This window comes from Volvox carteri, assembly GCF_000143455.1.
Source record: "Volvox carteri f. nagariensis unplaced genomic scaffold VOLCAscaffold_31, whole genome shotgun sequence".
NCBI classification, from domain to species: Eukaryota; Viridiplantae; Chlorophyta; class Chlorophyceae; order Chlamydomonadales; family Volvocaceae; genus Volvox; species Volvox carteri.
In genome coordinates, this window is record NW_003307574.1 from 776,944 (window position 1) to 794,573 (window position 17,630).

At 60.0% G+C, this 17,630-nt stretch overlaps 1 protein-coding gene across 1 annotated transcript; it reads right to left on the minus strand.

The window, feature by feature from the left end:
* Positions 1–3,319: 3,319 nt before the first annotated feature.
* Positions 3,320–15,990, minus strand: VOLCADRAFT_118141 (uncharacterized protein; the record flags this gene model as incomplete). Its single annotated transcript, XM_002952682.1, has 15 exons — positions 3,320–3,466; positions 3,866–4,011; positions 4,211–4,274; positions 5,140–5,388; positions 5,896–6,379; positions 10,119–10,450; positions 10,976–11,041; positions 11,564–11,854; positions 12,294–12,410; positions 12,757–12,954; positions 13,219–13,652; positions 14,516–14,597; positions 14,946–14,997; positions 15,377–15,549; positions 15,757–15,990. 15 exons carry the CDS (start codon positions 15,988–15,990, stop codon positions 3,320–3,322), a joined length of 3,069 nt encoding a protein of 1,022 aa, XP_002952728.1.
* Between the last annotated feature and the right edge of the window lie 1,640 nt (positions 15,991–17,630).

The following is a 17,630-nucleotide window of genomic DNA, read 5'->3' on the forward strand; positions in this document are numbered from 1 at the left end:
TGGTCACCCTCGTCCGTACTTGTTCTTTTTTTTTATGATGACGTCCTTGGGGATCTTTAATCACAAAATGTCCTACTTGTTTCCGGGACTGTGGTGCAGCCTGCCGCAGCTGCTTGGCAAGTTTGCAGTTTGCGGAGGTCAATGTGTGACCGCACAGCTCGCGCAACAGGTCACCCCCTAGGAATGTGCCTGCGTGCGGGCCGCAGGGCTGGCCGGCTGCACCACACCGGCTGCACCGCCACTGCACCCGCAACGCCCGAGGGCCACGTGGGCACGGTGCATGCTGCCGAGTAGGGGAACATGCCGGGGGAGGGCTGCAGGCTGAAACCTCTGACCGCTGACAGGTCGCCGATCAACTCGCCCCAGTAATTTGCCTCATCACATCATTTCCTCGTTTGGGTTTCGCAACGGTATCGAAAGAGTCGTCCCTAGCGGTTCTCAGCATATACAGATTCTACTGCGTTCAGAGTTATCGGGGCTCAGTAGCCAAAACCCAAGGCAGTCGTCCCGGTCATCGCAAACGATACCACTTGATGATGGGAGGCCCGAGGCCCGCACGCAATCAGTTGCAGGGGGAAACACACACGTACCGTGGGCATACAGACACGCGGCTGGACTGACACAGCCAATGGCGGAAAAAAGCGGACAGAGCTGTAAGATCCCCTTCGAACCCCTTCGCAATCAACCCCGTGAGGAAAGGAAACTCTCCGCAGCGAGAGAAGGCTGGAGGGTTCCTAATTGGCCCATCCCTCTTCCATACCGGGGCAATATCAATATCAGACATAATGTTCCACCACCACAGGACAACATACATACAGAAATACAGTGTAATGCCCTCCAGTGCTGCTGCCCATCGTCGCCACAAAAGGGCGTCAACCCACACAGACAGACACGCAAAGTCCGCCTGCATTACCCGCCACGTGCGGCTGCTGCTCCAGCTGCCTTCTCCCCCCCCTTCTTCTTTCCCCCTCCCTGCACAGCCTCTGGGATTTGGGCCCATCAAGAGTTCGAACCCACCGGCCATCCCCCCCCTCCCACATACATATATACATGCATACATACACCTACTGGTACAGCATTGCAGCGGTTGAATAGCTTTTAGCGCATTGCAAAGAACACTCAATAGCACACGTCCCTCGGTTCTGCAGCCGCGCACCGGACTGCCGCCATATTCCCATTGGGACATCCCAGCAGGTGCAGTTTGTCCCGAGGTTCTGAAAATGGCAGGGCAACAACCTAACAACCCACAGCGCCTATGCCGTACACGGTACATACACGGCCGTACGACACCTGAACATTTACGAGAAAGGATCTCGCAAAGGCGCGCACAAGGCCTCCTCGGTTTCCATTCGAGGAGAAGATTTTGGAACTTTTTATCCCTATGACGTCACTTTTTTTGCACTTTGTACAAGCGCCGGCTTATTCAGGGTGACTGGTACGGCAGTACGGTAGCGTGCACATGCAAGTAATTACTCCACACCTCTTGCTTCTCGCCCTCCATAAAGCAAGGTTAAAAGTTTCAGTTGTCTATAAAAAGCCATATAAAATGTCAACAAAGCAATAACAAAGCATAACATCCGGACACGGTCAACCGCCCCGTTTGGTCACTTTCTCAACGTTGACCCCCGGTCAATGTCGAGGGGGAGGATGCGGTCGAACATCAACGTCTCCGTGCAGGCGGCACCAGAGAGCTGGGCGGCTGAGAGGACGGTGACAACAACAACCCTCCAAAACGTCCTGATGCATTCATCCGCCTCACTCGCGGTAAGACGAGTGTTTGCAAAATAGCCTTGCGAAAAGGAAGAAGACTCATCCAGCCACACTGCCTGCGCTGTCGCAGTCAGGGCCTCCATGACTTTCCCTTCCCTGCCTGATTACGACCTCAGTGCGGCGCCGGTGGCGGTGCAGTAGCACGGGCGGTGACGATGGAGAGGTGTTGTCGCCACGCTGAAGCCTTCCGCAAGCAGTTTCGAAGAACTGCATGACCTTCATATCTGCTCTCCTACGACATTCCCCCTCCTCCTCCTCCCCCGCCCCCAGCATTACTTCATCTACCGCAGCCTCTATAAAGCTAAACTCACAAATGTGCCTGTGTATACACACGCGCACGTACGTACATGTAGCGCTAGCAGCTGCAGCAACGCCAATCCCTACTTGTATTCTGCCACCAGGCGGGGTTCCCCCCTTCCCCCCTTCCCCCCCTTCCCCCCCTGCCCACACCCGGGTAGGAGAGGCAGCTACTCAGCAGCTCATCATCCTGTGTGTATGGTACTCCCCCCCCCGGAGCCCTTAGCTTAGCTTAGCTAGGTAATAAGATACACACAGCCGCAGCCGCAGCTGCAGCCGCTACCGCAATTGCAACTGCAGCCGCAGCCGCAGCCGTAACAGCGCAGATAATTCACATTAATAGAATTAAAGCACCAACTGGTGTCAGATAATCACCAACAGGCTGAGACCAATCGTCAAACGCCCTCTCGGCGCTGGTGACATTCACGAAACGTCCCGAATGGCTAGACCGGCGGGAAAGAGAGACCCCCCCCCCCGGGGGGGTGAGGAGGGATAACAGAACAAGAGAGGAGGAGAGAGGGTGAACGCAGAGAGGTAGAGGGAGGGCTCGCGGCACAACTCACCTTTGCAAATCCCCACCCTGCGGGCCTCCCCCCCCCTCTATACTCCGACTAGCCAAGGTCGGACGGACATATAAACGCACACGCACATGCACGTGCATACATCCACACAAACACTAGTCCGCCTGACTTTCTCCGCATAGCTTAAGAAAATATATATTTAAATATATTGTACACTCACTCCCTGCGGTGGTGATATCCCCTCCCCCCCCACACACACATGAAAACACAGTCCACATACACCCGAAGAGGACCCGTCTGGGCTACTCATGAGACTTTGCCCCTAAACGTGCGTGTGGTGTATACGTATGTGCGTATGTGTGTATGCGTTAATCGCACGCCCACATGCAAGTTTGTATTTGGAGGAGATGAATATGAGAAATGGAGTAGGTGGCGAATAGGAAGGCTACACATACAGCTTACGAAGGCCGTTGTCAAGCCAGCCACCCGCGCATCCTCGTTTGATCCTCCAGTGCCCGCCAACACGCCGGTAGCTGCAATGACGACCTACCGGTTGGCGGTTGGCGGTTGGCCGCCGGTTGGGGGCACACCTCCCTACCGCTGTGTCGGTTTCCCTTCAAACATGAGGCGCCTTCCCTCCTTCCACACACATACATACACACATACACTCACGCACGCCCACACCCCACCAACCATAACCCCCAAGCCCCCTCTGACGGAGGCTTCTGCTCCTAGACCGCCGCAGGTGAGGCGGATCCCGCAGTAAGCGACTTCGAGCTGAGCCACAGCCCCTGTGGTGCGGTCCTCAGATGCGACCTGGACTTGGCCCGGGTGCTGCCCGCGGTCTTGAAGCGGCGAGCTCGGACCAGCAGATCGTCCTGAGGGTCGCGTGAGGCGGGGGGGGGGAGCCGTACCAGGGTGTTGGAGAGCAGGGCCAGGGGATGTATGTGTCAGGGGGAGTGGGGAGGGGGGAGGGGGGGTGTATTTACGCTTCCTCGCGCACCTGCCACCCACCTAAGCCTTAACGGAGGTACGCCGCAGTCCACCGAGGCAGGTTTAAACTCCCCTGGAGCCCCTAGGCCCCACGGTACGCCCCACGTAACGCTCTACCCTGATGGACAAGAAAAGAGATTGCCCACACCCACACCCTCATCCACACCCTCACAGCTAGAGATCAGCCGCATCAGGCAAATCATCCAGTCCCAATCCCTTCTCCAATTCCTCCCCCCCTCAAAACACACAAGTACACACATGCGCACACAAACACAAACACCTACCGTGAGATAGGCCTTGACGATCTGCACGAACACTGTCTCGGGGGGTCGCGGCGGGGGCTCCTCCTCGCCATCCCCCAGCTGGGACAGCCTCGGGTTGGGCGGCATGAAGGGCGGGGAGGCGAAGTACAGCTCCTCCTCAGCGTCCTCTGTTCGGACAGGCAAACAGGCGGGCAGGGACCGACAGAGGCGCGCGCGTATGCGTGCATTGCATGTGTGTGTGTGGGGGGGGGGCCGGGGTGAGGAGGGGGAAGGAAGACTGGGATTTGGGGGGTAGGCGGAAACAGGCATCGTAAACCCGTGTGTACGCCACGCGTACTTCCCAGCGCGTCCACCCCAGTCACTTACCCAGGTTCTCCGGCGGCCGCCACTCGTACCGCAGAGCCGCCAACCGAAGTACGGCTTCGGGGAACTGCGGACGATGAAGGGATGTTCATTAGGAGGCGGAGGCGGAGGCGGGGGCGGAGGGCAGGCGCGCGTGTGTGTGTGCGTGTGTTTGTGACTGAGAGTGTGTTTGTGGAGGGGGGGGAAAAGGGCGGGGGAAAATCAAGGAGGTGGGGGAGCAGGGCCTCGTAAGGCCTGATAAGGTGCCGACGCACAATCAACTTGGCGGCCGTTGCGGCTGGGTAAGCTTCCTTCCGGAGGGGGCAGGGGCAGGGGGAGGAGTATATGGGAGCTGGGTAGTGTTGACTCTCCTGCAGCGCCCAGTTGAGAGTGCCGGAGAGAGTCCGTAGCCAGCGGAATGGAATGCGGAACTGTGCGGAGAGCCACGTGTTCGACACATATATACATACATATATACACATAAACACAAAAGCGTGCGCGCGTGCGATGCCTTCCACCCCCGGGGAAAGGAGAGCGGAGCTAGCGGACCTGCGGCTCTGCTTAGGAGGGGACAGAGGAGGCCCCTCTAGCGCCCCTCTCCCGTCCGCGGGAGAGAGCTTAGGTGGTCTTTCCGTTGGGGCTGGGCAGCAGCCCCTCTGTGGCCAGTGTCAGGCCCAAGATACTTGTAACCTACACACCCAGCTAAAGCCCAGTCCCCCAACGCGACTTGCACTCTCCCACCCTCTCCACCCTCTCCACGCCTCCTCCCTCCGGATGGGCCTCGTGGACCTAAGGGAAAATCCATCGTTCTCTGCCCCTCCCCCTCCAACACACACGCACACACGCTCACACACACTCTCACATTCCCATTCCTACTCACACGTACACTCTCTCTCACACACACTCACACGTACACAAACAAACACACACACACACAGCGCTACGGCCGGCACCTGTTCAAAGTTGATGTAGGGGTGCGGGTGGTTGGACGCCGCCTCCGACGCAAACTCGGTCTTATCCGACAGCTTCTGAAACACCTCCCGCATGTCGTTGGTCGAGCTCTCCGAAACCCCCGTCTCGCAGGCCAGCTTGATGAACTGCTTCTCGTTCATGGTCAGTCGGGAGTCCAGCCACACCACCTGCCCCAGCTGCCCGTAGAAGTTGAATATCTCCGCAAGTGCTGTCTCCTCCGCCGCCACCTCCTGGGGATCGTGTGTGTGTGGGGGGGGTGGGGGGTGGGCGGGGGGGGCCATGCGCGTGTGTGCGGTGGGTTCGGGGGGCGGGGTTTCGATCCATCCGCCCCAACACCCGTTTCCCCTCGGCCCCCATGCCCCCCATGCCCTCCAATCCCCCACCGCTCCATTCCCCCCTTGAAACGCAAGACAGACGCCGTTACGCTCACGCTCCATATTCCACACGATTCTACATACATACAAACGTGTGCATATGTATGTATATACGCACATGTATGTATTTATGTATGTGTAAGCTGATCGTCCCCTTGCCTGGGCCCCCACCAGGTCGATGGATGGTGTGCAGGTACAGTCCGGAGAATGTCGCGGGGTTCTCTGGTGGCCAGGAAGCAGCTGACAGATGTTCCTCATCATCCCCGCAGGCCCCCCCGCGGCATTCAAGACGCACAGGACATCGGTAGCACAGCATGCACAATACACGCCACAGCCCCATATGAAAGGGGGCTCGCCCCGCACCTGCAACGCGATGCCGTGGCACTCGAGCATACGTGGCGTGAGGGACTCCCGCATCCAGCTCATAAGGAAGAGGTCGTACACCTGAACCATGTCGTAATTGGGCTTCCGGGCGCCCAGACCCACCACCATTGCCTTGCCGTTGAGCGAAGCGCTACTCATCAACACGGGGCCGTCCGTAGTGCCGCTGATGCTGCCCGTGGGAGATGCTGGGGGGAGCGGGCGGCCGGCGGCGCTGGCGGTGCCGCTGGTGTCCTCCGGGCCACCACTGCCGCTGGCAGGAGCGGCTGCAGCCGCGGCGGTGGCTACGGCGGCGCCGAAGGCGCCGCCGCTGCCACCGGCGGCGGCGGCTCCGGCGGCGGCAGAGCCGCCTGTGGGCCCGTCGCATTTTGAGTCCGCTCGCTCCAGCCCCAACAGTGGAAGGCCATTTCCTGCTGCCAGGCGCTTGCGGCGGATCTCCGCGAGGAGGCTGTAGGGCCCGGTGGTGCTGGTTAGGTCGAGGAAGGGCGACGCCGTGGTGGTGGTGGAGGTGGTTGCGGTGGCTGGGTTGGCGATAGGCGGCACCACGGTCACGGTGCGGTTGGCGGGAGTGCTGCTGGGCCCGCCGCCGCGGAAGGGTGAGGCCCCGCGGCGCGGCGAGGAGGACCCCCCGTGATCGGGGCCATGTGGAGTTGAGGAGTTGTAGGTTTGACGGTGGTGTGGCGGGGAGCTGTTGCCGTGATGAAAGGCACTATTGATGCTGGTACTGGGTCTTTTGGGAGATGAACAGAGAGAATAGGACACGTCGTGTGGTGTAGTTGAGGCAGTTGGCGGCAGGGGAATGAGAGGCGGCACATGCGGGCGGGAGGCGGGTCAGTTGAAGCAGCGGCAGGGGCGGCGGAGGTAGCGGCGCGGCGGCAAATTGGCAGGAGCTGCCGACCCAGATGTGAGAGCGCACGGTGGACGAGCGGATGGGTGTGAGGGGGCGGGGCGAGTGTGGAGTGCGGAGCATGGGGTGCAGACAGGGCGCGGGAGTGGCAGGTGCGGAGGTGTTGGACGGAGCAGTGGGCAGGCAAGCGGGGTGGGCAGGCAAGGGCAGGGGGCAGCAGGCATGACAGCAGGAGTAGCGTGACGGCAGCAGTGGCAGTAGCAGTGGCAAAACGGCAGTCACAGCAGCAGCGGCAGCAAGTGCTGCAGCACAACGGCTCGCAGGGAAGGCACACGGACAAGGACGGCACCAAGGACCAACCCACGGGTGTCACACCACCACCGGGATGCGGCGGGTCGCGGCGGCAGGCGGTCGCCCGGAGGGGCCCCCCGGACCGCCTCACGCGGACCACGCCGCACCCGGGGGGCCCCCTGGGAAGCCGGTACCCTGCCGGGCCAACCGCAACCGCCGCCGCCGCAACCGCCGCAACCACGCCAACGGCCACCATACCGCCACGGCACTCCGCTCGCCACCCGCAGCACCATCCTTGCCGACCACCACCACCACCACCACCACCACCGTGACCCCCACATCACCACCACCACCGTGACCCCCGCACCACCGCAGCCCCAACCTCCCTCCGCCCACTTCGCAGTCGCCTCCGCCGCCACCGCAGTGCCAATCTCACACACCAGCAGCTCAACACCCAGTGGCAATCCGCCGCCAACCGCTGCCAACCGCCGCCTCAAACCACCCGGGTGTTCCTCCACCCAATGTACATGGGGTCGTACGACTGAACCCGATAGCAAAATCGTGGTGATGTGGCGTAAGTTGGTCTTTACATTCCGGTGTCCTTTCTTCCCTCCCGCGTCCCTTCTCGCGTACACAAGCACACGTACCACAACCCTATGCGGGTGGCGATGGCGACATGCAGAGAAGCACAAATAGTAGGCGGCAGCCGCATCTCTTTGCAACAGCGAGAACGGCCTCAAGAGCACTCGCAAGGTATGCTAACAGCGACCACGCGGCCCACACCACCTTTCCCAGAGATAAGGATGCAACTGTCAGATGTCAAGCACCCGGACGCGAATGGCCTTTTCCGCAGCAGCACCAGCAAGAAGAAGAGCAACCTCTGTTTCAACCACTCGGCCAGGGCCCCTCTCCTCTCAGCACCGGGAGAGGGAAAGCGCCTGCCTTCTGGCTCCGCTCTCACTTCGGTGGACAGAACACGTGCCGTCTCCGTCAAAACGAAGCCGTGTGATCTACTCTCGTTAGCTATTGCGGCCTCAGCCTACCCGTGCTGCACTTTTAGTCTGCACCGTCTGACATCCCTCTGCATTCTGGCCTTTTTCCCTCTCTCTACTGCCGTCAAATACACATGTAGCAAGCACCCTTTGCGAGGAGGAACGGTGCGAGACCGAGCACACCGCGAAGCAAGAAGCATCTCTCAGCAACCCATGAACAGCAACGAGGCCTGGGTGCAAAGACACTCCAAACACCTCCAACGGCGAGGACGCCTAGGCGACTAGACGCCTACTAGTCCGAATGACGACGTGCACTCCGCGCCCCGGACCCTTGTCTTCCTTCCCAAACCCACCAATAATACCATGATGCATGTTTCCCCCGTAAAGACACTTGTAGACCAAACCACAACCCAACTCGCAATTTGTCAACCTCCCTTCTGTGGGGCCAATGCCCCGGCCCAATCGCCGGCCAAGCTTGCCAAGATGGGCCTCCTTCTCGTCCCCTCTATTAATTCCCTCTTCGGCCCCTTCCTTGCTTACCTATTTCGGTAAGCGAACACACGGAGACCGCGGCCCCCCACCATCTCAATAATCCATATTAGAGCACCAGCGCTACCCGGAACGGCAACAGGCAACCATTCTTTGGCCATCCCACGCCGCATACATCGCCCACGCATACACAACCCATACAACCCCCACGTCCGCTCAACCAACCAGTGAGCCGTACACACCGCTAATAATACTCGGCGTGCTGACGCCTACTAGACACCGCGTAAAGATGAATTGGGCGCCTTGGAGGCCCCCGGGCTGCGGCCCTCACTGGGCCGCATGGTCCCACGGCGATAGCAGCGGCAGCAGCAGCAACAAAAACGTCTCATACCCATTCCGTCCCTACAGCCACTAAGAAGCAAACCACGATATGACACGGTTACGAGTTCACCACTCTCCCTCCCCCCCCCAACTACACCCTCTTGCGGGGTTGGCGGGGCCCCCCATGCAGTGTGGGAAAAGCGCTCGCTGGATGCAACCTCATCACCCATACCTTCGCAGCAGCAACAACAACGACAATTCACACGACGTAATCACTCGCGTTTCATTTCCAGGCTTAAACCGGGGAGGAAGATGCGGGGGTCGTCTACACGTGCAGTGTAGGCAGCGAGTACACGCCAACCAGCGCCCCCCGCTATCCCCTGTTCCAATGCCAGCGCCCCGTAGACCAAGATGCCGTGGGCTCATACCCAAAACCCTGTGAGAGCGCGCGCACCGAAGCTTGCACGCGTAAGAATTGTCTGTTGGACCAGGCCCCCCCCCCGGCTTGCTCCTGGACAGTGCTGTGCAATATCCCCCCCTTCCGTAGGGGCCCACCACATAGGGGCCGTCGTCGCCCCAGATGCACCAACCCGGACAACAACTCGGACGGCAATAACGACGGCGATACCGCGGCAACGCTGTGTCGAGTTGTGGGGTGGAGCTGACGAGGTGAATCAGGTGCATGTCGAGCGCTTCGCCCCAAGGGAAGAGTAAAAGAAAAACGTGCCGCCACAGCCTCTGACATAACCTGACAACAACCACGCCAAGACCCAGCATGCGGACCCTCATACTCCACCCACCCAGCAGGGACCCCTCCTGGGAAATAGTACATGAGAGGGTTCACTCTTTGAGGGGGTGCCTCTGATCGCGTCTCACCCTACTCACGGTTTCTGGACGCGGGACGGGGGAAGCGGCGGTGACCTGACCGGATAACGCCGCGCCAAGCCAGAAGCAATTCAATACGGGCCCTTGCCCCCGGCGCCGTGTGCAACACCCCCCCATAACCGCACTTTGTGGATCGCATGGTAACGCGCATAGCAACCACGCAGCATTCAACCCTGCTTTCCCGTACAATCGCGTCGGCACACAGCCACTCGCGCAGTGCCTTTGCACGGCCTCGGCTATGCTTTGCAAGGAACGCACACACGGGCCACACGACAAAGGACACATCCTACGCTCGAAACACGTAGACAGACGAGACGCACGACACACACGACACGCGACACACAAACGGGCGATACACGCAACGGGCCTGGATTCCTCACAACCTGCGGCCGCCATAGCCCGCCCCCACGACGCCCTGCCGCGCTGTCGCGCCGCCTCCGCCGCCCGGCAGCGGCTTCTGCCCACCCTGCTGACTGCCGTTGCCGTCCATGCCGCCGCCACCTCCACCGCCCGCGTCCGTGTCCGCGTCCGACTCCTCGCCGTCCTTGGTGTTGCGGCCGGTGCGCGAGGCGGAGGTGCCGTCACCTGCCGCGGCGCCCGCTGAGCCGCCGCCCACATTGAGATTGGCCACTGAGGCAATATTGGCGGGGAGACCCTGTAGCGACTGCAGCAGCTGCTTGTTGTTGCGACCGCGGCGGACCTGGGCTTGGAGCTGTGAGGTGCACGGCAAGTAGGGAAAATGGAGAAAAAATGGGAAATCGTAGATCCAAAAGAGGATTGCAAAAGAGGGGGGCCAACTGCCAAAGGAGGGGCGCCGCGCCATGCGAAATGCGTTATGTGGGAGGGAGGTCGGGCGGAAGGAGGTGATGGGCAGGTGGAGTGAGGCGGGTTTAGGATGTGTTTTGAGGAGCCGCATTTTGCGGCTCTTGGAGGGCCGGCTCTTCCTGAAGGCCGCAGCGCTGCCCTTGTCCCATGGGCACCCTGAGAGGGTGCTCCACATAGCGATTCCGCCTGTAAACCCCGACCGTACCCGGCCCTCGGGCACACCATAACCCGTCCTGTGTTCGCCTATCTGGGTCACATTGCTGGGTTCACTTTGAACTTCCTTAACCTCCCTCCCCCATTCCCCCGAACCCCCGGTCAACAAGCAACGCCACGGGTATTAATCGACACCAGGCTCGCCGTCTAGTGCCATCATCTCTGCTACATTGCTGCATAGTGCCGTACACGGCCGTACCTGCGCCACAAGCTGCTTGTAGTCGTACAGTTGGCCCCGCAACGCCTCCACCACCTCGCCCTCTTCCTGCAGCGTGATGAGGAAAGGACGAGAGGTCATGAATAGCGCAATTAAGCTGACACACGGGCAAGGGTCGTATGACCCGTAGCGCGAGCTGCATGTGAAAGACAGACGGCCGAGCCATGCGGGGTGAGAGACAACTACGGTTCTCATGACCCAAGCGCACATCCCAGTAAGAGATCAAGCGCCGGGAGAAAATGCCCCCGATGGCCTGCAGGTCAAGGCAAACAAGGCGTATCACAAAAACCACGTAGCAAAATCGGGTGCTATCTTCAGTCCAGAGAGTTGATTGCGCCTTGCCGCTCCCAGACCGCTGCCCACCCCACTTCCTCGCCCCCATACGCCCCAATCCCATTCGCACCCCCCAATCATTTCCCCGTCCCTCCCCTTTTCTGTTGCTTTGAACTCCAGCAGCAGTTGGTGTCCTGGACGTCGGCAATCCTTCCTTACCTGGATGTCTTGCACACGATTCCCTTTCCCTCCTCTCCACCACTACCCCCCTCCAGTCCCCTCCACCAACCGGCGCACCTCCACTCTCCGCCGCAATCCCCCCAGCTGCTTGAGCGCCTCCTCCCGCTCCTCCCGCGCCACCCGCAGCTGCGCCTCCAGCTGCTCCTCCCGCGCTGTGGCGTCCCGTACCGCCTTGGCCAGTGTCTCCCGCTCCCCCGCCAACTCCGTCCGCAATCGCTCCACCTCACCACTCAGCTCCGAACGACCCGCCTGCAAACCCAGCCGCTCCGAGCGCAGCCGGTCGTACTCCGTGGCCAGATTGCGCTTGGCCTCACCCAGACGACCCACCTCAATGCGCAGCTCCTCAATCTGGCGGTTGGTTGGTTGACGGATCGGTTGGTTAGTTAAGTGGTGGGTGAGGCGGTATCCCAGGAGAGGCAGGAGACGCGGGTGTGTGGGGCGGGCAAGAAAGAACAGGAAAGGAACGCCGCGGCGGCGGCGAAGGAAGACGGGCGGTGAGGTCGCCGGCGGGGGGGGAGAGGAGAAATTGCCGTCGGGTACATTGTGAGGGCGTTTGCCCTTTGATGTTGGGCGTTTGCCAGCTGCATAGGTCACCACGACGTCACATAAGACGGTCGTTCCCCAAATAGTCGCAAAACCTTTCCCCGGCTCCCCCGACGGGAGAGGCTTGGGGGGAAGTGTGATGTAGGGGGTTGGAGCTAGGGGACATGGTGCCAATCCCGGGCCGCCGATCTGTAGGACACACTAGCGGGACCCCCTCACCGCTGTCCCCAGCGGCCCAGCTCACCTGCTGTCTTAGCTCCATAGTTTCCTTGCGGCTGCTGACTGCCAGCTGCTGCAGGGCCGTCTCCGCCCGCACCGCAATGTCGGTTTGCCGCTGGAGCCGCTCGCGGAGAGACTCCACCTGGGGTTGGTGTGGTGGTGGTGGTGGTGGCGGTGGTGGTGGTGGTGAGTTCGGGGAAAGGGGGGAAGAGGCCAAGGAAAAAGAGAGTAAAGCGCTCATGCGGAAGAGACCAAGGGTAGGAAACGTAGACCAGAAGGCTGGCCTCCCTGTTGATGTATAAGAGGAAGGAAAGATGAGAAAGATTCCCCAACTGCTATACCCTTGAGAGGCTATTCCGGACATCCTGTGCACATAATACAGGCCACACGTACGCACGCACTCACCCACAGCCGTCTACCCTCCGAAAAGCCACCTACCCGGAGCTGTCCAACCCTCCACACACACCGTCACACACCAATGCACCCACCTCCAATGCCAGTTTCGCCGACATGCTGTCCGTGGGAACACCCTCCCTGGACAGCCACAAGTTGTAACTGTCGGGTGCCGCAGGGTTGGAGGTCGGGTTGCCGCCGCCGCCAGGGCGGGCCGCAGACATGGCGTTGCGCAGAGTGTAATGGCCATTGAGCGCGGACGAGTGCGCCGCGTTGGGAAGGTGGCGGCCCACCTTGACGACGGCGGCTGGGGCCGAGCCAGGACGACCCAAATCCGATAATGCCGTCAAAGATCGGTGATGGGCGGCCGACGGTGACGCCGAGTAGATGCGCGTCAGACTGCCCGCTGCCGGGCTGCTGGCGGCGCTGCCGGCGCCGCCGTGAACACGCGGTGACATGGCGGTGCCAGCGCCGCCGCCAGCGGCGGCGGCGGCGGACGCCGTCACTGGACCGACGCCCAACAGCTGGCGCTGCGGATTGAACGCCCCGCCGTACACCGGCAGCATCCCGCCAACGCCAGTTGACCCCGCGGACGACGGCGATGTCCGTATGAGGAGCCCGGAGGAGCGTTCCGTCATCACCAGCGACGAGTCGCCAGCGCGAAGGATGCTGGGAGACTGATTCCGGCGCGTGGGCGCCTGTGGCGCGGGGGCCGGCGCAAGGCCTTCTAGGTAATCGGTCCATCGCTCGGTAAATGTGCCTAGGCGGCCGCGGCTGGCACGCGGGTCAAGCTGTACGGCATGTACGGCCATGAGTGCGAGGCCGCCGCCGGAGGGCATGCCCGGCGTTGGCGCGCCTGCCGAGATAAACTCGGCCACCAGCCCCACGATGCGTTGCCCGTGTGCGCGTTCCACAAAGGACGAGGCGGCCTGGAGGAGACGAGCCACATCGTCCTTGACGCGGCGGGGCGCGGGTAGGGAGCTGGTGATACCTGCGGGCAAGGAAGCGCGGCGACACAGGACGGGGAGAGTTTTGACAGGGAGGGCAGTTTAAGGAGAAGCCGTGGCGGCAGGGCACGGCAAGGACAAACGTGGGGTCCGGAACAAAACTAGTGAGGTTGATCGAGTGGTTTAGGTGCTATGTTGGAGGAAGATGAAAAGGAAATTGGTTCCCGCGAAAAAAGGAAGGTCAATTATCACCTGCTGACACATCAAAGCATGCTACGGGGGTCGTTGTGAGGTCAGCTACAGGTGGGTGCCCCGCCGTGCCTTCGTGCTTTCGTTGGAGGGTTGAGCAGTCGCAGGTCAGAGGGCCGGACATGCCAAGGGTCGGCTCCAGACGACGCTCGTCAAACCTCGCACCACTCTTCAGCCGCAATCAAACCAAAACGCCACGGCTCTGCTTGCAAGCTCGCAGTAGGGTTTCGTCTCTACATCAGCAACAGGTGATCCCTCCTTCCAGAGAAGAGCTCCTCCTTCCAGCCATTCACAATTTTCTTCAGCCGTCCACTACCTACCAACTCTTACGTCCAGAAAACCATCCCACCCTCCTTTCTGTCACTACACCGCCACTACCTCGCTTCCTTACCATCTGGCGGTCCGCCCCCCGACGGCGACGCAGCGCCCCCGTCTTCTACTCCACCTCCTCCTCCTCCCCCTCCGCCACCTCCTGACGCCTCCTCCCCACCGCCCTCCGCCCCTGACGGCAGGTCCCTCTCCTTCTGCCTCCGCGGCTCCAGCAGCCCCATGGCCACCAGCTGGCTCTCCACGAGCAGTTCGTCCGCAGTGAGGCTGGCGGGGTGGGTCAGGGGGTCATCGGCCGACATGGACACCGACGCGGGCGCGGACACTGCACCAGAGGTGGTGCGGCCAACGGAGCCGGCGCCGGCCAGGAGGTTGGATGAGCTGCGGGCGGGCTCGTCGGGGTCGGAGGATGCCTGCGTGTTGCGGCCGGGGGAGAGGGCATATTGGGGTGAGAGAGGTGAGAGAGGTGGGATGTGGTACGTGGTGGGGGGAGGAGGGGGATTAAGGATGGGACACAGCTGGAGTGATGGGAAGCGGTGGCTAAGCGATCAGAATGCTAGGCCGTCACGGCTCCCTGGCCACGCAGCCGCGCCCATCCTCCGTCGCCCTCGGGGAAGCTTCTGCATGCCCCGTTCCCCCCCTCCCAATCCGGGCCCCACGCCCCAGCCCTATTCCCCTTATGCCTCCCCCCCCCGCAATTGCCGCCCCCGGAGCGGTCTCCCAAAGGGTTGTCCCCTTTAGGGGAACCAATGTCCTCTTACCGTCTCCAGCAGGACAGACGCCGGGTCGTCCATAGCGTTGGTGTAGCGGGCGCTGTGGAAATAAAACAGGGGGAGAGAGAGAGAGGGATATAAAGGAACGAATGGTATTATTTAGAAAACGTCATTTTAAAATTGCACCCACCCACCCTCTGCAGGGAAATGCTGCCCTTCCTCCTTTAGACGGCCATGTCCCTACAAGCTACAACCTACAATACGTGCGGTGCGGCGGCGTTGACACCCATAGGCGTGATGATGTATGGCAAGCCCTGCTACTGCCCCGCTACTGCTTGCAGCCCTGTGCCCCTTTCCAAAGTCGTTTCTCTATTCACCCAATATCTGCTTGGTGGCATGCCGGTGGGGGGTGCGGTGTTGCGGTTGGGGGGATTGGACCGCGCTTCACGCACTGGCTGGAGCGCGAAAGCCCGTCCTACCTGAAGCGCCGCGCGAGAACGGTGCACAGCGGCCCCTCCTGGACGTCGTATGACGCGATGTACCGCATGTCATGCCGCGGTACGATGTATGCCTGAAGGCAGAAGAGCTGCTCGTGCTGGGAGGCCACCAGGGACGTGTCTGAAAATTCGTACGGCCCGCAAATGGTTGTCGCCTGGCGGGCGGGCGCGAGGGATGGGACGCGATTGGCAGGGCCCCAGAAAGGGAGTTGGCGGGGTGGAGGCAAATTGGCATAGAAGCTGACAAAGGGGAAAGAGGGAGGTGCTTTAAAGTCAAGTCCAGGGTTCCTCGCTGTCATGTTTTAATCACTAGAGTCGACGGGGACATGGACCGCGATTACTACAGCACGGCTGAAGCTTACCAATTCCTGCAGCTCTGCACGTTTCAGTAGCCGGGAGACGCCAGTTGCATAGTGTGCCACAGCAATATAGCCGAAGGGGTTGAGCTGCGGGTCTAGGCAGTGCAGCGACGCTAGGCGCTGGTATATCGCCTGACGTGTAACTTCGTGCGCGCTGAAGCGACAAATGTAACCATCTTTACTGGTGTAGAAGTGCCCAAGAACTCGTCCTGACTTGATGAGCACCGTGTCAACCATAAACAACCGGAGTTTCAAGCCGGCATTCTGCAAAACCAAATGTATCACAGAGAGAATAAATCCATTATTTTGGATGAATCGCATTAAGTAAAACTGAACAAGCCGTGGGCGCGGCGCGGCTGATAACGCCATCCCGACAAAAAGTGCAGTTTGCCCCTTATAACTAGAATCAAAGATTTCAGATATGGTTACGTTACTTTTCATCATAGGGCCGCAAGCGAGCTTCCTGGCCTGTGCTCTGCAACCTCAGGATGGCAACCTAACATGGGCGTCCAGCTATGCTAGGCTGTCCGCAGACATACAGCCCAAATATCTTACCGAAACAAATAGCTCCAGCAGAGAGCACCAGTTCTCTGCAAAGTCCATCCTGGCGTCAGCTAGACCGAGAGGCTGGCCTGAGAGTCTTCTTGGCAAATCGCCTTAATGCTATCTCATCACGTCAATCGCTAAAAAATATATGGCGACACAAGCCTGAACCTTGGGAATTGGAGAAACTGTGGGTAACACTCTCCTCGAAGGGCAGAACGAACGCCCCCTTGCTGAGAGAAGCACACCCTAAGAGTTCATCATCACCATCTACATGCACAAGATTATCGAATGTACATGACATGCCACCGGGGCCTCTGCGCCGCTGCTAAGCTCAACCGGAGCGTGGCTGCCGTAATCGTAACTTCGGAGCGCGCATATCATCTGCCTTATTCATCTTCCGCATTTTGGCAAAACCTTCATACTATTTAGCTCATTATTAATCTATCTAAATGATGATCTAATGTTGGTTGTTTTAACTGACAACAAGGTGGCGACCGTTAGCGAAACACTTTGCAATTACCATTTGCACCAGTTTCCTCTGGAGCATCAGCGCGACGAGGTCTCTGGATACTCACTGATTTGCGGTGTTTTATCCTGTTCGGTGAAAATCAAGGGCCGGAAAGCCACGTTAAGGCTGACTGCTGAAGGTAGCCGCGGGAGAAGGAAATGGACCAGCGGAGGTGAAAGCCCTGTGTAGACTGGGCGGACGGTACGGGAACCGACCGGATTTCCAACTGTGGGATTGGAGCGGGGTGTTTGCCGACACATCCAAGGGACGAGCGTCGTACGAATATCACCATCGGTGATGGTCGTTGGTTGGCGAGGCGGCGTGCGGGTGCCATGAGGTTAGTAATGTTCGTAACAATTTACAGACGCCACAAAGCTCGCCACATGATGCAAGACAATACGGTGACACCTGCGCCGGCCTATGCAATCCATATGGATACGAGCGACCGAATTTGTACAAGGCCAATCCAAGCACCCCATCTAGGGCTAAACCCGTAAACAGCTAGGGTTGATGCTAAGACAGCGGCGTCCTGCGCAGCCTTCACCACGGCGCTTTGAAAGCGAAGCTCTTTGCTTTCTTCAATCAAGGCGGGTTTGGCTGTCCGTCATGGCCGTTGCTAAGTTAGCCGTGCAGGGTTCGTCTGCCGACCCATAAATCATAATCCTGTTTACAGCTACAACAGCCATAAAGGCATCGAGGTTCTTTTGCAGGTTCATCGCGCGGTCGCGCGGATCCCGCGCGCCGCGTGACTAGGCCATCGTCGCGTTGCGGCGTTTCCTTCGCCTGGCTTTGTTTTACTTTTATCGCCCAAATTAGCAGTAAA